We start from the raw sequence: 25968 nt of genomic DNA on the forward strand, positions 1-25968 counted from the left end.
GGCAAGCCAGCGCAGCACACGGAACGCTGTTGACCTTCCTGCTGGTAAGCGGTCCCTATTTATCTACTTGCACCCGGAGGTGCTTTCGAACTGCTAGGTTGGCAGGCGCTGGGACCGAACGACGGGAACGCACCCCACCGCGGGGATTCGAACCGCCGACCATGCGATCGGCAAGTCCTAGGCGCTGAGATTTTACCCACAGCGCCACCCGTGTCCCCGTTGTACCATATAGGAACACCATTTTTGGTCATTTGTATGATCAATTGTCATAATCCCTAGAAGAAAGGCTTCAGGTTTCTTCTCAAAAGTTTGTCTGAATTTTTTTAAAAAATTGTCATAGACAGTGTTCCAGAATTTTTTAATTTTGTCACAATCCCACCACATGTAGTACATTGTTCCTTCCCCTTGATTACACCTCCAGCATAGATTTGACTTTGATTTATATACTGTATTTTGGCCAATTTGCTGGGGGTCATGTACCACCTATACAGCATTTTCATAAATTTTTCTTTTATTGTGTAACAGGCCATGAATTTTAAATCTTTTTGCCATAGTCTTTCCCAATCCTCCGTCTGTATGGAGTACCCAAAACCTTTTCCCCATTTGACCATCACATCTTTGATCTCTTCATCCTTGACCTCCCAATCCAGCAGGAGTCAATAGGTTTTTGATAATGTTTTCTTTTCGTTTTGTAGTAATTCTTTTTCTAATTTTGATGTTTCTTTCTCAAACCCAATTTTCCTGTCTATTTTAAACACATCATTTAATTAGTAGTATTATAACCAATCCACCAATATCTGATTTTTTCAATTTTTTAAAAAAATTGAGTATGTTATGCTCTTCCTTTAAAATTTCTTTATAAGTTGCTCAATTTGATTCCATATTCTTTCTCTTCACTGAGAAAGCCTCTAAAGGTGACAGCCACCAAGGTGTCTTTGACTGCACTAAGTTTTTATATCTGTCCCAAACACTATACAGAGATTTTTGAAATATATGGTTTAAAAAAACAACTATGGACTTTCACTTTATTGTATGCGTACCATTCCTACCTATTTAACCCCATACCATTTAAATGCCATTCCATCCCCCTCCTCCATTTAATCCCTATTTACCATTTCCATTGTTTTTGTTTTTACATGGCAAATTCAGATTAATTGGGGAAATAATAAGGGACAGCATTTTGATAAGGACAGCATCATGTGGAGGCTGCAAAAAAAAATAAAACCTAGCACGCATAGGCAGCACTGAGTCCAATTAACTTTCCACAACAATAAGTCAAATAATTGTCAATTGCTGCCTTTTCATGACACTCAGAATCAGCTGCTTGAGGCAGACACCTTACTCTGCCTAGTGGTAGAGCTAGCCCTCCTCTCCCTTTGGGACAACAAAAATCCTTCTTCCCTGTGATCAGTCTGATGCCGGAAAAGCATCGGTCCACCTCTTCAAATGGAAGTTGCACCTCCTTCTCATCTCGTTACATATCCCAAGAGCAGCAGTGTAGTTTAAATCCTCTTCAAAGCAATCTCTGTTATTGTGGCTCACATTTCAGGCTGCTGGTTCACTGTGTGTATGGCCCAGTTCCTATTAACCACCCTCTCTACACAAATGTTCTCCTGTCTTCCTAACCTCATGCAGAAATTCAGTGGCAAGAGATGGTCCTCAGAAATAGAGGCTATGATACACAGCTGATCCCCTGCACCTTGACTTTTCAAAACCATTGACACTGAGCCTATGGTTTCATTTTGAAAATGAAATGCGTTCCTCTTCCAACAATGGTCCCCATTCTTCAGAAACAGCTGGATACAATGTCCACAGAGATACCACTCTGGAACCCCTCCTGTTTCCAGAACTTTAGAAGTAGTCATTCACTACATTTGAATTTTTATTTTGTCTTTCCTCCCATGGCAGAGTGCAAAGATTCTTTTTTTATATGTGTGAAGTCTCAAAATACTGGAAACCTTGCTGGATTCCTTGGAAATAGCGCCAGCAGCTTAATTCTCCAATTTGTAGAGAATGTGTGGCTCTGTAGTAAAAAAGAAAGAAAGAAAGAAAGAAAGAAAGAAAGAAAGAAAGAAAGAAAGAAAATCCCAGGGAATGCTTACAGAGTGTAACGCTTCCTGCCTTGCAGGAAGGTATCAAATGTTTTAAATGATGTTTGCTGGCAAAGTCATATATAGGTGCTATATCTTGCAATAGAGTGCATTAACATGGCACCTGGCAAGCTGAGGTTTAAAATCCTTTTCCATGCAGCTCAAAGCACTAAACCTGCTGCCAATAGGCCAGCAATTAGCCTTGTCAACATTCCTCCTCCCCCCCCCAAAAAAAATCCAGCTCTGTTATAGCAAGCCTAATTGGCAGCAAGCCCCTGATTCCCAAGATAGAGCGGCTATATCAGCAGCAGGGAGGAAAATGAAAGCAAGGAGGAAACAGGTGTCCAAATTGTTCCTGTACAGGGTAGGAGATGTGAAAGGCTTGCCTCTGCACCCAGGACTCAGTCACTGCTAACCCAGTTTCTGCATAATCTTTAAACACACACTGCACACACCATTTCAGGGCATCACTGAGGATTGTGCAAAGGAGGGATTTTTTAAAAAGTGGGATATGGCTTATAGGCAGCAGTCATGAGCCACAACAAATATATATGGCTGGCTGGCCTGCCTTACATATTAATTTTTATAATGCATACATACATTGTCTCTCGACAAAGTGCTTGAAACAACATGTAACCAAAATAAAGTTAATCTTTTCTGAGCAGTAGTGGAATTGGTTTTAGATGGGGATGCTCTTACCAGAGAGTAATGTGTATTACCTTGCTCACTTGCAGCCTGGTGTATTTGAGGACCTTCCCGGTCTTTCCACTGATGGCGTGGACTGGACTTATGCCAATTTCTCCTGACCCAACATCACTACTGCTTCTGAACAGTGAACGTCTACTGCAGTTTCAAATCTGGACCACTGTTCTTAGTAAGCTTTTCAAGCAATATATGTCTCAGACTATAGGAAAGCCACAGGAAAGCCTTTTCAATAATATTTTCCCAGAGTCAAGCAATGGATTTGCACAGAAAATCAATCTGCCCATTCAAATTTCAGCTAGTTCTGAGTCTGCTGTCATTCTTTCAATATTCCCAGTTGCTCATTTCACTTAAAGGCTCTGGGTGTTTACATCCTTGCATTTCCCTTTCATGCATGTGTTATGGGATTTGCAATCTTAAACATGTGTTACAGGATTGTATTATCGAGTGTGTGTTTTGCTTCATATGTTGTATTTAATCATGGAGTGAATTATTATTGTAAAAAATAATATTTCAAAATTATACCGAGAGAGTGGTTTTTTCGGGGGGGGGGGTGCAGGGGTACGCATACCGTAAACATTTTGTGAATCTAAGTTTAGCCTCACTGAGGGGCAGTATTTCAATATGAGTAGGAAAATGAGAGTACTGTACTCCTAAACATTTTTTTAAAGAAAAAAGCACTGTGTGTGTGCATATATAGAGAGAGTGTAAATAAATCTGGATAGTTCCCAAACCTCCAGGTTGGTGCCTTTTTGAGGAATAGTGAAAGATGTGTGACATAACTTACTGTTTAATAAGCAAAACTTTCCACTTATTGTTGGAAAGAAAGATCATCATGTTGGTTGTTACTTGTCTTGAGGGTCCCATTTGTTACAAAAAGACAAGATAACAGATTTTTCATAGAATCATAGAAGGAACCATGATGGTCATCTAGTCCAACCCCCTGCAGAGCAGAAATCTTTTGCCCAACCCACAACCCTGAACCCACAACCCTGAGATTAAGAGTCTCATGCTCTACCGGCTGAGCTTTCCCAGTGTCAAGCCTGCAGATAATTTTTTAATTAATACATTTTTAATTAATTTACAACCATCTCTCTCTGATTAAGCTTTGTTGTAAGCCAATATTGGTAGAAAGGCAAAATATTGTGGTTTAAATTTGAGGGGTGAGGGAACTTAACTAAGGCTTCTGTTGATGAATCTAAAGCTTGCAGGCCAGTTTTTTAAACCTATGGCTCTCATGCAGTATCTCTCTCCTTGGAGCCATTTTGTTCCTTGGCGACATACACTTCCCTTTTTCTCATGTTGATTGAAGGGAAATAGGTTAAGATATGAACGTGGGATGAGTACTCAACACAGCCATTGGTCTAAATGTGCAAAACTGGTGCAGTAAGTAGTGAAGTTTGTATGGAGTGCTGTTGCACCAACCTGCCATCTTTAGAGTGCAATCTTATGTGTGTACTCAGAAGTAAGCCCCACTGTGTCCTATGTTGTGCAGCCTTGGAGCCCTACCTGCGAGACTCAATACAGTAATGCAGCTTGCTAAACCCTGTGAAACAAGGTTGTTAAGATCGTTTATAGGTCAATAATTTTCAGTCCACATCAAGGCTGCTTCAGTCTTTAAAACACCCCAATGATAAATGTATTCTAGCTTTTGGTGCTGCTAACACAAGTAGATGAATATAGCATCAAGCCAGCAATGTGTTGACAGTGTATCTATTTAAATGCAAGGTGGTTCTGAAAAATACAGGAAATGTTATACACACTGAGCCAAGTTGTTCATTGGTACACTAGCACATATGGTTCTTATGATCACTCGCTGTTCTAAGACCCCCTGTTAGACAACCATATGTGTTGGCTAAATTCCCTAGGAGCGAACGAACTGTATTGATGACAAACTGGCTTCCTTTTCTCCAAATGCCCTTCGGTTTCTTCATTTACGTCTCACTTATAACTTTGCTTTTATGTAGCTATTTATACCTAATTTTGCAAAATATTAAGGTACATCTACATTTTCCTACTGAAGCACACAAATATAAATATAAACATTTTTAAAGGAATTGAATCATGTTAAAGGGAAGAAGTATAATATTTGTCTTTAACTTGCATATGCTATTTTCCAAAACAATTCTAGGTATTGATGTAATTATGATGGAGGATTCCTTGTCACAACAAGAGTCCCGTCTAGGTTTTTAAAAAATCCTCTCTGTTAGCACCTACACGTGCAAATCTCCAGAAACCTCAGCTTCTTATGCCAGAGCAATAGATGTATTATATTTGTTCCAAATGTTTAAATATTTCAGAAGGAGGGGGGAAAGCTAGTTGTATCACCAGCTGGCCTGATCTGGTACCTGAATTTTAATTGAAGAGTGGTAATATTAAAAACTTGGTGTTCCCTGTGTTATGTGTGAGAATGGATGGATGTGCATGTATATGCATGATTTGGTTTGTGGACATGTATAAGTGTGTAATGTGTTGTGGGGGGAGGGGGTCCTCCCACTTTTCACATGGGGATGTGGCTGTTGGGCTGAAAAGGCTTCCCCCACCCTGGTATACAAAGAAAAGAAAATAGCATATTATGGCCTCTAGAATATCTCAGCCTAGAAAGAAGGCTATTATGTCAGTACACTAAAGCCAGAGGAAGGAATCTTAAACTGCTTCCCCTCCTCTATTTTATTTGAACTTTACAATCTCAATGTCCTACATTTTCTTTCTACACATTGTGAGCCTATATTATGGTAGTGCTCTACGGTTATTATTTTTCACATTCTGACATTTATTGACCACCCATCAAAAACATCCTCTGGGCAGTTCACACAAAATTGAGGACAATAAATTATATAACAATAAAGAAGTTAAAACACTAAAATCAATACAATTATCTGCATTAAAAAAGGGGGAAAGGAAACAGCACAAAAAGCACAGAACCATTCTACAATAACAGTTAGAACCCAGCTAAAAATAATTCCATGGGTTTTCTGAAGAGCCTGGGAGAATAAAAAAATCTCCCACTGGTCTGAAGATCTGAAGGTAGATGCCAGGCAAGCCTCACTGGGAAAGCAATCCAAACTCAGGGTGCCACCAGTGAAAAGGCCCTCTCCCTGGGGGCCACCTCATCTCTTTAGGCAAGAGACCCTGGAGACTTTTGCCAATGAGAAAATCAACCTGCAATCACAAATCTCCCCTTACCTGAAGCACCAGGCAGTTCATGAGTAGATGATGTAGCTGCTTTGCTGATACATCACTTTGGTATCTTCTGCCTGAATCCTGGCAGTACCTGGAGGAAGCTATCTTGCTCTCTGGAACTAAGGCAGAAATAATCAATTAGTTTCATCAGCAGATTGGCGGGGGAGGGGAACCCTTAATTCCAACCAGTACCACAGCTGAGCACTGCACCCTGACATGTACCTCTGCCAGTTACAGGAAGCAAAGAGTGAGCAAGGCAGTTTCCTGGATGCGTAAATATATAGAAAGCCTGCTTGACCTCTCATTTTCTTTTAAACTACTGTGGCATTTGTACGGAGCCCCTGGTCATCTCACGGACTATTGACCCGTACACCACTAATCCGCTGCCACCAACCAGGTCCTCCCTGGTAAAATCACTTCAGTCTCAGTCAGCTTTTCAATTAATAAAGAAGAGTGTATTTTATTTCAGACATAAAACAAAACTTTTACAGCATTCCAAAAGGTGTTCCTCTTTACTTTCTTAATCTTATGTTCCTCTCTCTATCTCTGCTACCTCCCCACACTCAAGGACCAACTGCCCTAACTGTCTCTCTATTACCAACTGCCTTTCCCAACCAGCCAACCCATGAAACCCAACCAACTGCCCACCAACAACTTTCAACGAACTCCCCCGAACTAGTTTTATAGACCCACTGACTCCACCCCCCCGGGTCCTGTCTGAGCATCCTATTTAACTATTTCCCCTCCAGCACTCTCTCATATATGTTAACATCACAACTACGAGTGGGGAACCTGTGGCTGTCCTGATGTTGCTAGTCTACAGTGCCCATCAGTCCAGCCAGACCATGACCAATGGCCAAGGATGATGGGAGTTGTAATCCAGGAACATCTGATGAGCCACAAATTCCCCACACATTCTAAATCTTGAGACAATTGAAATACAATCCTATTGAGTTGAGATAAGTGTGCATAGAGTTGAAATGTTATGATATTTGTTATAGGGTCGTTGTTTTTTAAAAAAATTGATGCTTATTATATTTCCTTGAATGTTATTCCCATTATATGTGTGTTCCTGTATCCTAGTTTTCAGCCAGGAAAGTAGGCCAGAAGACTATATTTTGATGTACCAAAACAACAACAAGAGGCAGAAGAAGATTTAAATACAAAGTGCAATTAACAACTGACTTGAATATAGGCCAAGTAGTCTTAATGGTTATTTACAGTATTGTAATTTTTAAGTATAGGTTTAGAATCACTACACTCTGGTGTTTTTGTTTAGATATGGAAATTAGGGCTGTTGTTGTTTTATATTGGCTTACAACGCTTCATCACCCTTTAAAGGAAAAACCTCTTCTACAAAATTCAGATTTGAGAAGTATAAATAAATATTCTTTATTTAATTGCATATATAAATAACCCTCCATTTCAGTATATATACCATTGGTATATAAAGCTCTTAACAGCTTGGGACCAGTTTATTTGTGGGATGATACCCCATATGTGCCCACTTCAATCTACAGAACTGGCACTGTTATAGATACCACATAATATTTGTTCTGCAGTTGTCAGAAATCAATCTTTTTGTGTGGCAGCACCTACACTTTGGAACTCCCTGTCTTACTGATACCAGGGAGGCTCCTTCACTGTATTTTTTGGGTGACTGCTTAACACCTTTTTGTTTAGGCAAGTCTGTCCAGACAAGTAGAAGTTGGTGTACTTTAATCTCTTTTTAGTTTACTGCTGATTTCAACTGTTTTAAAAATGTTTTAATCACTTGCTTTTAAATGTGTTTACTGATAATCTTAATATTTCTTGTAAACCGCTTTAGATGTTTTGTTACAATCAACATACATACATACATCATTTTATTTGTATGCTGCCTTTCCATGGTTAAAACTATGCTCAAGGCAGCTTACAGCATGAAAAAACAACACCATAATTACAAATTTAAACAATAAATAAAACACATCAAAATGTGCACAGTCAAATTGAACCATTTCCATATAAATCAAAACAAGAGCTAATAACAGAGATACAAAAAGTTAATATCAATAACAGCAACAACCCTTCCCCAACAACAACGACAAAGCTGCTAAAAAAAATACCCCAGCGAAAGAGTTTGCTCAGCAGCCTCAGCTTTTGTTGCTGGAGTCAGTCAGGGCCTTGCCCTCCCAGACCAGGTGGGGAAAGGCCTACACCACAGCTACGTGGTATATAAATTTTGTTAAAATAAATGTGTTATTATTATCTATTAAATTTGCATACCACCCTTCATAGAAAGATCACAGGGTGGTTCGCAACATTAAAATACATGATGAGAACACAAAATACATAATAAAAACAAAAACAAACCAATAACCCCCTCTCCCACAAACACAGCTTCTAAGAGGCCAGGGTGAGCTGTGGTCCTATTTAAGCATTAGACTGCATATATGCTATACATTGAAAGGACATCTCCTCCAAAGAATCCTGAGAGCTGCAGCTCTGTTAGGAGGAAACTACAGTTACCACGATTCCTTTTGGGGAGGATGGTATATGGTTTAAGTATATGGTGTGTACAGAGCTTTAGTCTGGAGTTTCTGGTTGGAGCAACATTCAAGAATGCCTTGGCTCTGCTTGGAGCTGTCCAGGGTGCTAGCCACCTTGTTAGTTTGCCTTCCATGTCTTAACTTCTGGTTTGCCTCACCTTACATATTTGAACCTGTGCTTTGCTTCATCAGGCCTTGCTGCTGGAAAATGACCCATACTTGATCTGACTTTGCTCCCCAAAGCCTAAACTGTGAATGTAAATTGGTATCCTTGGACTCTGACCTTAGCAAATGACCCCACTTAAGCTTGAAGCCTCTCCCCTGGCCGGGACAGTACAGGAACTAATGAGCCCAGAGAGAGGGGGACTTTATACATGATTCTGAAATTCCACTTCATCTCAAAAGTGGTTTGTGGAAAAGGGAAAGGAAACAGAAGAAGAAGAAGAAGAATCAAACAGTAAAATTGAAGTCATATTGTTTTCTTGTTGTATGTTGATTAATATCTTTGCTCGGCTTCAGCAGAGGAGATGGCCTCTTATGTGGTGGTCCCTGGACTTTGGAACAGGAATAGCTGATGAAACTAGTCTGGCACTCCTATCACTGCCAGCCTTGCTGATGACTTGCCATGGCACCACCCCAGTAAATCTCAGCATTGCTAGTGTCAGGATGGTGACTCCATTGAACTACAGTGCGCCGGCCTCTCCTACTTTGAAATGCCCCCCATAAGGAGGTTTTCCTGGCACTACAAGTTTTTTGCTGCCAGGCAGACACATTCCAATATGCTCAGGTGTTTAAGACTGGATATTATTCTTATAACTGTTCTATCCTCTGAGTTGTTGGGGTTTTTTTGTCTTGCTGTGCTTTGCCGTGCTTATCTATTGGTTTTAAATTGTACTCCAACTTTTTGCAATTGCTATTCACACTTTGGAATAACATGTATCTTTCGATAAATGGTGGGCAACCATGCCATCACCAGTGTTCAGAATGGCAATATGTATCTAATACACACTTTAATATTTCTGGATTTGCCTGTTTTAGTAGAAAATGAAACATCTACTATGGATCTGTGGACGTAAACCCAGAGATCAAAAATCTGCTCAACTATGTAAGCATTAGTTGGTCTTAGTCCGGGGATTGTGGGGGGAGGGATCTTCAATTGTCCCTGGACTCCAACTCCCATCAGCTCTAGCAGCATAGCCAATGATCAGGGATGATGGGAGGTGTGGTCCAACACCTACTGGAGGGCCAGACAAATACCCACCAATCTTTCAAACGCATCTCTCAATCTGTGAACCTCATTGAGAGCAGTACAAGGAAACAAGCTAGAAAGGTTGTGAAAATGAGTAAGGACTGGATTTGTTAGGCTTTTTTTCTGACTGAAAATACCATGGGAATAATTAGGAACACAGGCTCTAAAACATTACACAAATCATGTATCTATTTCTCTTCTGTGGGATTTGTACAATTGGATTATGCTGCAGATGCCTCTGAAATATATGGCAGTTCATTCATCCATTTGGACCAGTTGAGTGAAACTCTTAATATATTTTGCCTAACTGCAGGATGACACATCAGCACTTGGGTTGAAAACAATGCCAGAATGGGTGAAATGAATAATCTTTCTTTGGCTTTTTGTAGGGGGCAGGGTTGGTACTGGAGATTACAAGCTGTGAACAAGCAGTTCAGTCAGTAAATCTACAAAATGTTTGATTTACTTCTTTAAATTCTCTTCGGATATTTATTTCCTTAATTTTTTTCTACTGAATGTATTCAAAGCAGCCGGCAAAAGTCAAAAAAGAAATTGCAAATCAGAATATGATAAAAATAAAACAGCCACTCAAAACCACAGCCCAAAATTAAATATCAAAACTGTTCTGTCCTCTGCCCCAAAAGATGCAAGCAGGAGCTCTTACTTGTAAGTAATAAAATTACTTATTGAGGCAAGTAACTGTACAGGCTCAACAGCTGGCAAAAGGGCTCAGGAGACACAGTTCAGTATCAGGGAAGTTCAGAACTAGACAGAAGCAGAAAACAGCCCAGAGAGTTTCCACAACCTGCTCAGCAAGCTTTCAAAGACCAGACATGGCACACTCCTTCTGAAGACTCACTCAGATTCCAAACACATGCTCTGTTGGGATGGGTGGCTATGCTCCTATCTCCAAAGGTGGCACCTGGTTCTAGGTTACAAGATTGCACCTGTCTATTCAGGCTCCTCTTCAGTCACAGCTGCCTCCTGTTCATTCTCCCTCCTTGCTGAGGTTCTCCTCAGCCTCCACTGAGGTTCTCTGCTCTACGGGAAGATCGAGGAGAGGGTGGGGATAGCCAGCATCCCTCCTCCCTATTCCAAAGTGACTGAACTTGGAGCAGAAAAAGATCTTCTCCCTCCTCCAACCCAGGTTCTCAACATTCAGCCCCCACCCCAATTCTTCCTCCTCCTGCATCAGATTCTGCCAGTCTAAACCCAATCCTGACAGACCTGAGGAGCTCATGACAAGCACCTGCAGGGAAATTGTAGATACACCGGGTTGTATCTTCTGGTGGCTTCGTGCTAGCAACTGCTTGCTTGCCTGTCTCCTGCTTAGCACTTGTGTCTGTAAGAAGTGTTAGCTGATTTCCACCTTTCCTACTACAGACACCCACACTATATCCTGCATAAAGGGGCATAGGGATCCACAAAAATTGGAAGTGCTTTCAGTTAGCAGAATACCAGTATTGGATACAGCCCCAAATCCATATAGAAGCCTGTGACAGAAGAGTGAGTAGAAGAATGACTGACAGCAGGGGAGTCTGGTGGAACTCTGGGTGTGAATGACAGGAGCTGAGCATCTGTGGAGAATGACAGTTGAAGGGAGAGCCAGAGGAGATGAGGGGAGGAGGAATGAGGAGGGAGAAGGAACAGAAAAAAAAAGGCAGCTGTTTAAAATTGGGAAACGGGTATACCAGGTTACAGTAGTAAAATTTTGTTATTCTTTATCAAGTTGCCACTTATTCAGGTGTGGCTGTTTCCTATACACAATTTATATTTAATGTTCTTAAATACAGTAAATGAAGGTGTTCTTGTTTAGGTGGATTCTAGGAATAACCAGTCTCACCCCACATGTCTTGTGTGGCTAAACACCAGAGGTCAGTAAATGTCTCAAAAATTCACAAAGCACAAGAGACTGCGCTTTCTGCCCACTTCCTGTTTGCACTGACTCAGTCACTCTTGCATTGCACTCTCTCTCTCTCCTGCTCTGAACAAGAGGAGAGATGCAAAGAACTTCCTTCTGTGAGGGAGCGCTGTGGTGGCTAATGAAGGTGCTTTTCCACCCATGATAGGGCTACTGATGTGGGCAACATGCCCTCACCATTTTGTGGTCTTGTCTCCTTTTATGCTTTTAGATGGAACAGCCATTTTGCCATGCCCCACAGCAACCATTTTGTGTTACGCTACTCCCCCACAGCTGCCATTTTGTGACTGGTACCCATGGCACTCAAAATTCCAAGTGACTCTTAGAACATTTTGAAGCCCCTTAACGTTATCCAGGGAAGGTGTTTTGGTTAGAAAAATTTCCATCTGCTGATAAAAACTGAACAGCCAGTTAGATCTCTGCTCGGACTCAAGGACCAGTACAGAACAAGCCTGGTGCTAAACCAAACATATGTTATCTCACTTAAAGATGGTGCATAGCAGGCATCCTCTCCAGATATGAAGAGATTAGAAGGACCATATAGACTTTGAAATGGAACATGAACCAGTTCAGTCCACACTACAATCATGACTTGAAACCTCCCTGATCCCCAGATCAAAGCACTAGCAACCTGGTGTGTTTCATGGGCTTTGGTCTAACATAGTATAACATGAGACTTTTAATCTCAGGGTCATGTGTTTGAACCCCATGTTGGGCAAAAGATTCCTGCATTGCAGGAGGTTGGAACCTCCCGGTGGTCCCTTCCAACTCTACAATTCTATGATTCTATATCTGAGGGAACCCCTTCTGTGTTACGCATGGGATTGCCTTTGAAGCTGCTAAGTAGGAATGCATTATGAACCTCCAACTGGAGACAGTGCAGCTGCTTTGTCCATTCCCAGGCTCAAGTCAAATTGCTGGTTTTTACTTCATGGCTTCTGGCTCTCTTATGGCGGTTATCTCCATAAGTGCCTGGACTTGCTTTGGATCTTAATATACTTGGTGAGGATAAAACAGGCCTAGGTGGTTTGGTGCTACAGCTGAAAAGAAGAAAGGTTAAGCAACCTCTTCCAGCACATATTATTATTATTGTTATTAGTCCTTCATATCCCACACTCCTTATGCCACTTCACAATAAAAAAGGCACGTGGGCTTAGACTTGTGAGTTCAATTGCCTAACAGGATATTCTGTGTAAATTCCTGTGAGAACCTTTTAGAGAAGAAAAAGGTGCTGGCCTAAAAATGCACTGAAATATCAATAATTAAGCAACCCAGTCCTGCTCAAAGTCGGTAAATGAACCTCCTCCACACTGTCAAGATGCACCTTATGCATCTTTGCAATCTATGAAAAACAGGTGAGCTATTTTCAAAACTTGCTTTGACATTTATTGTTACTGGCATCATCATCAATCAAAATTGTGCTAGGAAATATGTGTGCCACTCTCAGACCTACTGCATCACAGGAGACCCCCATCTCTCACTGTTTAACCCAGCCTGCCAGAGACTGATGTAAACAACAAAGAGACATGGGTCTATGCCCAGGAGGATTTCCCTCACAATACAGTAAGGCTCAGAGGCTATATATAAGGCTAAACAGAAGCAGGATTATGTCTTTGCTGGTTCCAGGCATTCCACCTTCCCCATCTGGATATGGGCCTGAAAGACTGAGGAAACGTTGGGAGGCATGGAGGGTAAGTTGTAAATAAGCACACATAATGCCATAGCCAACATCATTACTGATCACAGGGTGTGTCAAGTTATCAGCCTTAGCTTTCTGGCTTTGTGGAGCTTGAGCCAACATGAGAATTTTTTTTAATCACTGAATTGGAATCTGCTTTGAACAAACCAATCATGTGAACCTTTCATCACAAGTGGAGATCACAATTCAACCTGCCAGCTGCTTAAACCACTTTGGAGAGCTTTGCATCTGCATGCAAACAAGTAATCGGCACATGTAATAAACAGCTCAGCTGGCTGATGAACCATTAGCCAAGATCTATTTGTCCCCTCCCTCAAAAAAATCATAATCTATTAGTCGGCTTCATGCACCATGAATTAGCTGTTAGCAATATGAATTATTACTAATAATTCAGTTGCATGAATGAGCGATTAGTAATATGAAGACAGCATAGACTTACATCTTCCTATAGGCTAAGAGAATAAACTCTAAGAAAGAAAGTCAACAGCTGTTTAAGGTGCAGCCAGGAGAAAATGAGCATTGCATATCTTGCTAATATGCTGTCAGTCAAGTTAAGTTTATTTATAGATCCCCATTTCTGCTACTACTGCATACTCAGTGGGTTAACAACAGACACAGCAACATAATAATTAAGTACAATAACAGAATAATTAAATTCATTACAAAAATGAATGTTACTGAAATAAGGGTAATATTGCTTAGCATTTCTTTTTTAAAAAAATTATGGAATAATTGAACATGTTTTCATGATATAAATGAAAAGTCAGTTATTTAACAGCATGCACAGAGGCTTAGGGAGGGCAGCAGGACAGGCAGGGTGCTACTGCTACAGCCTCTTATTGTTGTGTGCCTGCCCGCAAACACAATGAAGCATGTTTGTCCATTTCATATTGCTAGTAGTGGAGGAAAAGACTGGAGACAATGGACACAAGTAAGAATGAGGTAGAATTTCAGTTTGAATTTTTATGTGAGCCTGCTTAGCCTGGACTTCCTGAACCATCAAGCAAATCTAAATGCTGTTATTGTTTGAAATTTGCACTTCATTTTGCAAAGCAGTCCCCCAACCAGAAATAAGTCTTCAAAAATGTGTCTTGTTAAGGAAAGGGGAAGGAATTAAACAATGATGGAAGACAAGTTTTCAAAGTTAAACATTAAGTAAGTAAATAAGTATATAAGAAAAAGTAACACCCTCTCTTTTTATTTGGTAAGTAAATTTATCTGACAATGTGACAATCAGATTTTGAATTCTATAGGGCAGTGGTTGTTGCAGTTCTAGAGGGTAGAGAAGTTAAAAATTATAGAAGCCAGACTAATCAGCAAACAGCACAGAAATTCTCAGTCAGGGTGTGTGTGTACTTGCGCAAGTTGAAGTTTTAATTGCCTTATTTGTTTCTCAGTGGCAGTAACATTAGTACTTCGGTTATCTCTCACTGTCTACTCCATCACTGTAAACACACTGGGGTGGTGGTGGAAGGCCAACTAAAATGCAGATACAATTCCAAATAGCTCACTGGAAGTGAATCTTAATTTCTGTAGGATGTAATACTGCTACTTGGGGTCAAACAGCCAACCGTGGATATATGCTAGGTCAGAGGTATGCCTAAGAACTTAGAAGCTGCCATGATGTGGATCGAGACTCTGCACCAAGTTTGAAATCATAAAAAATGTTCAATAAGGACTAGATGTGTCTGCCCAGGCAGAATAAACAAACCAGAGGAGATTCTAGGGAATATTTTTATTTCCCCGTATGTAGAGTTAACCTGCAAATTAATGATGATCCTCTGCAGTCTATTTGTTCCTATTTTAAATAATATTTTCTCCCAACTAGTAACTGTTATACAAGTTATTCATTGCCTCATCCATCTATTACTTTATTTTCTAACAATCTGGTCCCATATACATTTGCAGAGTGTTGCTTTTGCTGCCATATAAAAAGATAAAAATCCAGGCCCATCTTTCTGATACTTTCTCAAAAAAGGGAGCTTCTGAATCTTTTCTTTGGAGTAGCTTTTCCATTTCTCAGAAATGGGAGGGTCAGAGAATCGAGAGGCCTCCCTGCATGTACCTCCATGACCCAAAACTAATGAGAAGTTGTGCTTGCCTTGGCTCCTTCTTCTCAACTACAAGTCAACCTCCACTCTCTCCAAAGGAGCATACTCCTCGTCCACATATAAGACAAAACTATTTTGTCACAGGTTCTCTCAGACTTAAAAGAAACCTTGCTGCCTTTAATCTTGTAAGAAAAACCCTTCAGAAGAAAGGTATACATTTCAGAACTACTTACACCCTTTGGCCTAGTACTTCAAGTGGCAAAGGAAGGCTCTTCTCTCACACTGATGAGGATTTTGAACCGTTCTCACACAGGATGGTGAAGTAACGTGAGGGAAGACTATATATGCTCTTTTAAGTTTTTCCTTTCTGTCACTTCTGGTTCCCACAGAATATTCATTCGGGCCTTCTCCTTCTGATCTGCTTCATTAACATATCTTACCATCTTTCCTTGCTCTTTGTTCCTATTAATAATATTCTCTCTTAACTAGTTTTTTTTTTTAAAAAAAAAAAATACAGGTTATTTCTCCTCTATAGATATATTGCTTTATTTTGTAACAACCTGATCCAATGCATGTTTACTTGGAAGTAAGTCCTATGACATTCTCTGGACATCACTGTGCCAAGTAAGTGTGCACGGGATGGCAGTTAACAGGAGCAACATTCCCCTCATCCTTGTCTTAACAAGGACCTTGATCCAGAAAAAGGAGCTGGAGAATTATATAAACGTAATGCAGGAGGAGTAGAATAGTGGTGGAGGAGGAAAAGGGCATTTCTACTCATTCCTGGTGGTACAGCTGCTTACCATGTCAGTCATAGAAAGAAATGGCAAGCTGCTTCTATCTGAGGCATTTTCAATCAAAAGAAATTTTTAGAAGTTTACGAAAGCATTTAGTAAAGGCCTCAGAGCCACAGACCTGCAGTGTTGCATAAGCCTGGCATTTGAAAGCCATCCCTGGGAACTTCCAGACTGTCACTCATTTCTTGTGGGATTCAGTCACATCCTGGCAAATTCAGGCTGAGCAATTACCGTAAAGCTGACCTGGAGCTCCTGCAAAACAAACCAGCTTCTCCCAAAAGTCCAGGCTTTCTGAGGTAACAAAAGTGGCGGGAAAATGCGTGTGAGGGAAAGTGTTGCTTGACGCAACAATGTCTAATCTCCCCACAAACAAATCAGCATCAGTGTTTACTAAATAGCCTTCGTAGTCTAATCTCTCTTCAAACAAATCAGGCTGAATGCTCATTAAACAGGTTGTCTAGAAGTCACCCTTGCAATCTTTAAAAACATTCATGTTCAACAAGGCATTTGATGGCTGGAACAACCTGCTCCTGGCAATCTTGAAATTAGCAGCTGGGAGCATGTGTGACTGCTTGGAAATGTTTTCAGGTGCTTTAAATGGTTTAAATTTCTTTTCTTTTTAATGTATTGTTTTGTTCTTTACTGTCCTGGGGTTCATTGTCATCAATACCATCTTCACCACCACCATCTCTTAAGATGAAGGTTAAAATGAAGGGGCTGCAGATGCTTGTGGGGGCAGGATCTGTGGTCAGTGATGTAAAACTGCTGAAGCAGAAAGGGGGTACCTGCAAAAGGGAATTGTTAAGCTGGGAATGGCGAAGCATCTTTCTCCTGCCCACAGATTTCTCCCTTGTAAGCACCCACATCTGCAGACTAGCACTACTAAGGAAATCATGGTCTAAGACCCCATATTTCACTCTAAATTTGAAGCTGAGGACATCTCCAACAGGCCATAAAGGTTTTCTTTCCCTGTTGACACCCAGGCTGTGTGGCAGGCCTAAAAGGGAGGAGGGATGCCATTCTGAAGTGTATTTCAAAGGATTCATTTCCTCAGCGGGAAGAATTTCTGAGTTCCAACCATATCTGAGAAAGAAACTGAACAATCCTTCTATCTGTGCTCTGTTTTCCAAACCACTGGCTACTTATTTTGTGCCAAATATCTGGCACTGAACTGTAGCCAAAAAGGCATCTTTTTTTTTTTAAAAAAAGAAGATGATCAATACTTCCTAAATGGTATATTAAATTCACAGGGATTTGAATCTTGCTCCTGTTGGCTTTAGCTGACTAACCCTTGAATTTGCAGGAAAGATCACATTGCACTTAACATTCCTAATTTCCTTTGGCGTTGATGGGGGCGATCATTTTGAGATCAATGTGAGGGCTATCTCTGTCTCGACAAAAGACTTTGCCTCTATTCAATTTCTCTCATAACCTTCTATCTTATTTTATATACGATCATATAAGTGCTTTCCATTAGGACCAGCTCGAATTAGTACCTGTCCCTTAGGATTGTTAGTAGTGTTCATGAAAGAACCACGATTCTCTGTCTTGGAGAAACTGCCCGTCTTCCAAACATCTTGTGTTATGAAACTTCATTTTCATTTTTTTAATATATTTGTACCCTGCTTTTCTGTCCAAAAAGGAAGCCTAAAGCAGCTAACAATAACATACCCAAATAGATTACAATAATGTAAAAAAAAAAAAAACCAAGCAAAACAAAATGGCTCTCAGTGCCAAACAGCTGGTGTGTGCTGAGAGCCATCACTCTGAAGCCCATCAGCAAGCAGTTTGTGATGCTGAGACCCATCCTGTCTGAAAGCTAGCCTCTCTGCATTAATCAGCTGGGTACCAGTCTTCATTGACCACAGGTTCAAATGGCTCCACCCACCTATCAAAACTGACCTGGATGATGGTGGTGAGGGAAGAAAGGATCTGGTCCACATGCTGGATTGTTACCCGATCCTCCACCTCAGTCTCTGTCCTCCATCCATATAAGCAAGTAGCATTATCAGGGTTCAAGGACACAACCTTGCCAGAGATAGCACTCCAGGAGCTTGCGAAGCAGAGCTGGTGTGAGTATGGCATGAGGAGATAAGAACGAGGCTGGGGAGTGTCTAGAGGGCACAATAAAGATGTATGGAGGGCCACATTCACCCCCCTGGCCTGAGGCTCCCCATTTCTGCTCTAGTGACAGAATGCTTGCCTAGCTCTTGAACAAAAATATTAAAAAGTGACAACCATTGCAAAACTATCCTCCCCCCCCCCCAAGGCTCTTCAAAGAGATTTGTCTGTATTTTCTAAAAGCAAGATATACAGTGGTACCTCAGGTTAAGTATTTAATTCCTTCCGGAGGTTCGTACTTAACCTGAAACTGTTCTTAACCTGAAGCACCACTTTAGCTAATGGGGCCTCCTGCTGCCGCCGCACCGCTGGAGCACTTCAGGTTCTCATCCTGAAGCAAAGTTCTTAACCTGAAGCACTATTTCTGGGTTAACGGAGTCTGTAACCTGAAGCGTATGTAACCTGAAGCATATGTAACCTGAGTTACCACTGTACAGCTATCCTCTCCCACACAGCAATGCTCAACCCCAGATCTAGCAATAAGTCTGCTTGATTTGTATGAGAAGACAGGATAACAGGCCACTGGCACCTGCTTAGATACGTGTTAGTGGGAATAAATAGTTAAGCGAAAAGTGAGTTTTTAAAATCTGTGGTGAACACCTCACCGCTCTCTGCACTGCTTCATCTAGTGGCAAATGTAAAATCTGAGAAACGCCAAAGTCTGCTGAGGGGCATGCCGTGAAAGCACACACACACAGCATGAGTTTCCTCTGCAAGTCTTGGAGTTACTGCTGGATAGTACCTTCCTGAAGAAATCTCATCACTGGGAGAGTGCTTTGTGGTATTAAAAGTCCAATTAAAACAAAATCAAATAGTTTCATTAACTGCAACAACCAAAAATTATACTGCCAATTGCTTTCTTCTCATTTAAGGGCATTTACATCTGAATGACTTTTTTCAACTGTGCGCGTGTTTGTAATTAATGCAATTACAAGCTGGGGATCTTTCCCCAAAACTAAAAGAAAAAAGAAAAAAAGGAATGTTATCAGTTCTGCTGTTTTAATTGAAATAGAGTTGTTTTCAAGCGTATGGTGAATTATGTAACTTCCATTATTGGAACACAATATTTGCACCCTGTAATAAGTCAGCATAAGCATCTGGGTGTGCGCCTCTTCAGTTTGCAAGAAGTTTGTAGATCCAACATCAATAGCTTAATTTATTTAGCTTACGTCTATTAATTACTTGTACTTTCACTAGTTGGAGCATCTTATGTAATGATGGCAACAGCACTGTGAGTCTATCAGCTGTCTGCTCATCCCCTCCTCCTAAACTGTTTTTTCCAGTCAGGAAAGGAAAGACGCTGTCTACAAACTGAGGTGGTGGGGTAGGGGGAGGTAATGGATGGTGTGTGAAGAACTTGCAGCTTTCCACCTGGAAGACTGACCTGCCAATGTCTCTTCCCCACAAGAACAGCAGTGGCCCGGGGAAGGAACCACTGGTTCTCCTTGCTCTGTGAAATCAGCAGCCATTATGGCATGTCTTTTCAGACCTATATGTGTTCTAACCATAAAAAACACCCCACAGTGGAAAGGATCACAGACTGTCGTGCAGAACAGTCCAAGGTCTGACTCCTTCTGGAAAAGCGAAATTCCTGGCGAGGGACTTCTCTAGCCTGGAGCCCAGCACTCAAGGCAGCTTCTAATTCTCCAGGCCGCTTCTGCCTTGGATGTTGCCAGCACTGAGGTCGTAAGGAGCATGTGACCCCTGCCACAAAGAGGACTGGTTTCCTCAGGGCAATCTGTCTCAAGGGGTGATGCTCTCTCTGAGGGTCCCAGTTTGGGAAACTGGCTCAAAGGAGTTCTCTGCTGATGGTCTCCAGTCCAGGCTCAGCTGTCCTCTTGCCTTTCAGAGCCACTCCCAATCCTTGGCTTCTGGTAACAACTGATGACACCATCGGTTTTCCTTATCTAGATGGTTCCTCCTCCCTGTCAAAGCCTTAGTTGCTGTTCAAGGTTCGGGCTATCACAACACTCATAGCTGCCATCTGGTGGGCATTCCACTAATTACACAATATTGCTTGCATTTTTATTTTAAAGAGTAACAACTGCCCAGCTCATCACTGTGGCAGTTAAGAAGCAGGTAGTAACAGCAGCAGTAGTACATGACAACTTATGACAACTTGACACTTTACCATTTTTTAAAAAAAAATCATGGTCTTGCCTTACAATTTACTAAATGATACAACATAAGATCGGGGGTGGGTGGGGGGAGAGAGAGAGATGTAACGGGAGGAGACCTGACAATAGGATCAAGCAGAAATTAATTCAACCACCTTGGGTTGGCATACATATAATTTTGTATATAAAATAAAAAATAAGCTGCTGAAACAAATGCATATTTTAAGATGTTTCTTAAAGGCTGGGCTACATTGAATGGGGTGCATCTCTCAACAAGTAAAGCACAACAGAGAAAAGGTAACAAAAAAAACCCCAAACCACTTGGACAGGGGCAGTGGGGTAGAAGACAAATGGAAAGCAAACAAGAAAAGTCCAATAAACTATGAAAAGGCACAGACAATGCATGTACTGAAAAGTTAAGAACGAAACCTTGAACCCAGAGATAGCAGGAGAAATCTCTGCATGCCCTCTTCCTCTCTTGCCGCCAGAAGGGATATAAGGTAAGAAAGAGAAGCAAGGAATTACATGTTCAAATACACACAGAGAGACAGAGCTGAGCAAAAACAACCCCTAAAGTCCAGAGCAAGAGGCCTAAGATGAGTCCAACCAAAAAGCAAATAATTGTAAAAAGAACAAACTAATGAACAAGCAGTTATCAACAGAAAGAAGAGAAAGAATCTTGATGAGATGAAAAAGCTAAACAAGACCAACGTTAGCACTGTGGAAGATGAGATGAAAACAAAAACAAAAATTAAATATAGATAGATATAGCACCACACTATAAGATTTGTCTGAGGATATGGAGTGGCTCTCAAAGAAAACAGAAGGCAGAGGTTGGGACAAACAGTGGAAGTGACTTTGACTAAGAAAGCTTTAGGAGATAAAAGAGAGTGACAAAGTGGATTACATACAAACAGGAGGCAAACAGTAGTGAGAAAAATAAGACTTTTAAAGCAAAAGAAAAAACCACCTCACAAAATAAATAGGAGGGGGAAAGAGAGCACAAATTTATAAATGGAGAAAATCAGACAACAGATGGAATTTGAACCATGAATGTTCAGCAGTACAAATGTACAAGCAGGAGGCAGCACAATTCAGGAATGAGCCAAGGCTGAGCAGAGCAAGAATGATGAAGATGAAAACTTATGAGGATCACACGAATGAAGAATGGATGCTACCACAGACTTACAAAACACCAGCACTAGTGGTAGATGGTGCAGAAATAGGAAACAGATTTGAGTTAGTTGAATGGGGAAAGTATCAGGTCGCAGGAACGGAATTATGATCTCTTGGCGAAGCAGCAGAACTGAATACCAGAGCAAATAAAATCAAATGATAATCATAAAGGGAATGTGGAATATTAGAAAAATCAACAGGTGAGCATGAGGAAGTGATGACTAAATCAAGACTTGAGAGCAGCAGAGGAAGGAAACAGGGAAAGATCAAAGTAATAAAAAGGGGGAGAATAAACCTGAAGGATTCTGAATCAGCTGTTTGATCAATGTGCACATCACCACCTAGTAAAACAGGAGACAAAAACGGCAGAAAAGATTAAAGCCAGACTTCAAAATCAGGTCCCCCACACACAAAAAAGTAGACATTGAACCAGGAGGGTGGTACATAAGAGCGAGAGTAACGCTTGCTGGGGGAAATAGTCATGCAGCATGGGATTCAAACATGGGGAGGGCGGGGGAAGGAATAGAAGAAAAATAGTATCTTGGAGAAAGAAGACGTACACACACACACCCTAAGAAAGACAATGAAAAGGAGAACCAATGGGAAGTTAACACAGCAAAAGTAACCCATGTCAGAAGCAGAGATCCAGGTGTCAGTCAAATGTAAAAAAACAAAAAAAGCATAAATAATGAATTACAGAAGCGTAACAGATACCTTGATAAAATAGATGGAAAGAAAATAAAAGTGCAAAACAGGGGAAGGCGGCATAACCATGCCTTTTGAGCAAATCACTCTCAAAGACTGAGGGATCACTCAAATCCACAGCTTAATACAGCAGCCAATAAGCAATTAAAATAAGTAATAAGCCAATGGGGGGAGGGGTACCTTCAGTAGAACTTCTAGGCGATGATATGTCTTGGATGCCTTCCAGATAACATGTTTAATGAACATTCGTCTCGATTTGTTTGTAAGGAGATTAGGTTATGTTGCATCAAAGCATGTGTTGTCCCACACTTTCTGGTGTGTTTTCTCATCCCTTTCCTCATCACAAAAACTCTGATCTTTTGTGGGAAGTGGGCTTCTTTAGCCATAGTCCCAGATCAGCTTTAGCTGTGCAGCTTGAATTTGCTGGATGAAATTGAAGTCCACACCACAGACTGTCTAGAAGCATCCTATGTGTGTTGCTGGAATGTCACCTCTTAGCAGCAATGGTTATTGCTGGGGCAATAGAGAATGGGTTGGATTGCACTATCATAACCTTTATGTTTGCTTTAAGGAAGTATTCTCATGTAATGGGCAATAAAACTGGGCGAAATGGGTAAGCTAGGTCCTTAGGCCATAAGGTTACCAGATTTTTTTCAATGAATCCGGGGACACTTTTCAACTTCCGTAGGAATGATAGGGCTTTGTCAGGGGACTGATTTGTAAATCTGGGGACTGTCCCCGGGAAACAGTCTTAGGGCAAATGATAACTCTCTAGCAATTAATGCAATCTGTTGGGGTTTCCCAGCAGAAAGGTGCAGCTCACCTGGAAATAAAGGTTAGATTCCAACTTGAGGGCTCTGTGGTCTCTAACATATACGCAGCATAGCCTCATTACTCAGTGTACAACAGAACTGCTGGAATTGACTCCTGTCCTGATACCAACTTAAAATAGAAGCACTGTATATGTTAACGTATTGTGTTGAAAAGAAAAAGAGAACAACTATTTTTGTTTCTGTCAACACTAATTAGCACATGATTTACAGCCACCTGGCACCTTTTGTCACAAAACTGAATAAACAAACTCAAATTTTTAAAAAGTAATATATATTGTTGTACACCAACCTAATCACATAGCAGTCTGAGATCCCAGGGGTTTCAGGAGCTTACCCAGGGTCTGTGTTTCCGTTTGGAAATGAGGCACAGTAGAGACTGTGGTGTCTTCATGAAATATGGTTTATTTACACAGATATACAACCCAAATCTATGATGGGGGGGGGTTCACAGTATTAAAGCCTCAAAAGGGCATTGCTTTTTCCATTGCTGTAGCCTTGGACTCAAACTGAAATCAAACATGCCTCTCCCTCTCCCTTTCCTGTTTGCAGCTTTTCTTCCAGCTTCTGGCTCACAAACTCCACTCAGGCCTTTTGTCTTTCTAACCAATAAGACAGCTGAGGGAGAGCAGGGTTGCCATACGTCCAGATTTTCCTGGACAGGTCCAGAATTCAAACGATGAAAATGGCGCCCGGGGGGAATTTCCAGAAATCAGCTAAATGTCCGGGGAAACCCAGACTTATGGCAACAGGGGCGATTCCTTGCTGAAAATGTCTCAAAAACTGAAAAAATGTCTGTGTGTGTGTGTGTGTGTGTGTGTGTGTGTGTGTGTGTTTTAGTGGCTCAAAGCTGTTCAAAAGCAGGGCAGTACTGACACACAACTGGATACTGGCTGGAGCAAGACCCAATGGAGGAGAAGCAGTGCGGGAGCCCTTACGCCACCTTCTCAAAACCAGGCAGGGCAGGGCAGGGCATGGTCCACCCTTCCCCCCCCCCCAAAAAAGCTCACAACTCAGTCCAGATTTTCCCTTTTGGAAGGGAGACCCACCAATTTGTCCTTTGTCACAGAGCCACTTCCTTTGTTCCCTTCACGACCCATACTGAATGGGATATTACCAGGCTGGCCTGGCTATTCCAGCAATTGAATCTGGGCTGGATCCAGGAATTGAAGGAGGGCTCAGACATACAGCCTACCCTATAACTTGTAACAATATAAAAGGCACATGTGAATTGGTATTTTGCCTTTCCTTGTAGTTTGTATTCAAAATCTTATTTATTTCTGTGGATCTTTCTGTGCTTCCCAAGATGGGCATCGTATGTTCAAGGCGTATCTGCAAAAGCAGATCTGGGATACTTGCAATAGCAAGTTTATCTTTTGCATCCTTGTTACACAGCATCACATATGTAGTTGGTTAAATTACATGATGCCCCAGTTTAACGCACAGGTCTAGCAAAAATTGCACACCATTTCTCATTCAAAGGCACGGAGATCTTGCTTAATTGCTCATTGTTCCCCATTTAAAAGCAGAGATCTGGGTTAATTACACATTGTGCCCCATTTGGTGCCGGTCTAGATCATTATTGTGCATTGCATGCACAATTGCTCAACTACACAACAACTTGTACCATGAATAACAATTGTTTTTTCTCACAAGCTCTCATTCTGCCAATACATGAAAGGAAAGAAACAAATATCCTGGGATTTGTCTGATCCTTTATTACATTGTTCTTCTGAGCAGTTTATTTGCAGCTGATCTGATTGTTGGAATGGAGAAAGTGTGGTATTTGACCTTCTTTTTTGAGAGCCAAGAAACAATTACTGATTCCCTAAGTTGGGCTCTTCCTTTGGCCAGAGGAATCACTTCCCAGGCACGATTGAACGATCTTAAAGAGACAGGAGGACACAACATTCTATTAGACTACAGATAATAGGTTTTGGTTTGTTTCCTTGCAGCTAGCTGAAGGCATTTGGAAAGAGGGATTGCTGTTTGTGGCATGTGCAGTCATCCTAGTGCCACCTCTAGTCAAACAGATTTTAGTGGGGCTTGTATTGTTCCAAAAACCTATTCGGCCAGAGGCAGGAGAGGCAATGTGTGTGCCATAAGGGAAGTGATTTCTCTCTCAATGCTCCTAAAAAACTATTCTTTATTTCCAGCCATAAAAAAAGTTTAGCACACACGAGCATACTTTTGAAGCGTCCCTGGTTGCAGACCCTCCTACTGTCCCTATTTTCCAGGGTCAGTCCTGGAAATACAGAAGCTGTCAGTTTCTGATATGATTCTGGAATATCACACTTTTCCTTAGGACATCCCTATTTTCATTGGAGAAATGTTGGAGAGTATTGAGTTATATGACCCGCAAGCCAAGGAGATAAGTAACTATACAACCTTTTGAAGACCTCTGAAGGCAGCCCTTTATGGGGAAGTTTTTTTAATGTTTAATGTTTTATTATGTTTTTATATATGTTGGAAGCCGTTCAGAGTGGCTGGAACAACCCAATCAGAAGGATGGGTGGCGGTAATAATAATAATAATAATAATAATAATAATGGAATATGACATCCCTATTTTCATCAGAGAAATGTTAGAGGGTATGTGTTGGGACAAGAGAGAGACACAAATACCCAGGTGCTCTACCAACATGTGAGGGCCATGCAGAGTTGTGTCAGCTACTTCGCGGTTATTATTAAAGCTGCCCTCCATTAATCATTTAGAAAAATACAAATGAAGGCCAATATTTCTCATAAGAGGCATGGATCATTCAGTGCTGGAAATTTTCAGCACCATATTTCATTTCCA

At 41.1% G+C, this 25968-nt stretch overlaps 1 protein-coding gene and 1 long non-coding RNA gene across 4 annotated transcripts in view; one reads left to right on the forward strand and one right to left on the reverse strand.

The window, feature by feature from the left end:
- Positions 1-25968, forward strand: part of ASRGL1 (asparaginase and isoaspartyl peptidase 1) — a 68353-nt gene that overhangs the window by 7396 nt on the left and 34989 nt on the right. Inside the window, exon 1 of one of the 3 annotated variants that reach the window (XM_083431776.1) lies at positions 2855-2964. The exons of 1 other annotated variant lie outside the window; for it this stretch is intronic. In XM_083431776.1, the coding sequence (XP_083287902.1) occupies positions 2862-2964 (103 nt within the window). In that variant the 5' untranslated portion in view covers positions 2855-2861. Of the gene's footprint in view, positions 1-2854; positions 2965-25968 lie in introns of those variants that run through there. One more of the 3 variants, XM_083431771.1, reaches the window with a different exon arrangement.
- LOC310673471 lies at positions 1131-16517 on the reverse strand. The gene is made up of 3 exons (XR_014509049.1): positions 16339-16517; positions 5979-6094; positions 1131-2023 (listed from the first exon to the last, which is right to left on the reverse strand). It is a non-coding gene; the product is annotated as an uncharacterized lncRNA (long non-coding RNA).

Source organism: Podarcis tiliguerta, assembly GCF_965153285.1.
Source record: "Podarcis tiliguerta genome assembly, chromosome: 3".
NCBI lineage: Eukaryota > Metazoa > Chordata > Lepidosauria > Squamata > Lacertidae > Podarcis > Podarcis tiliguerta.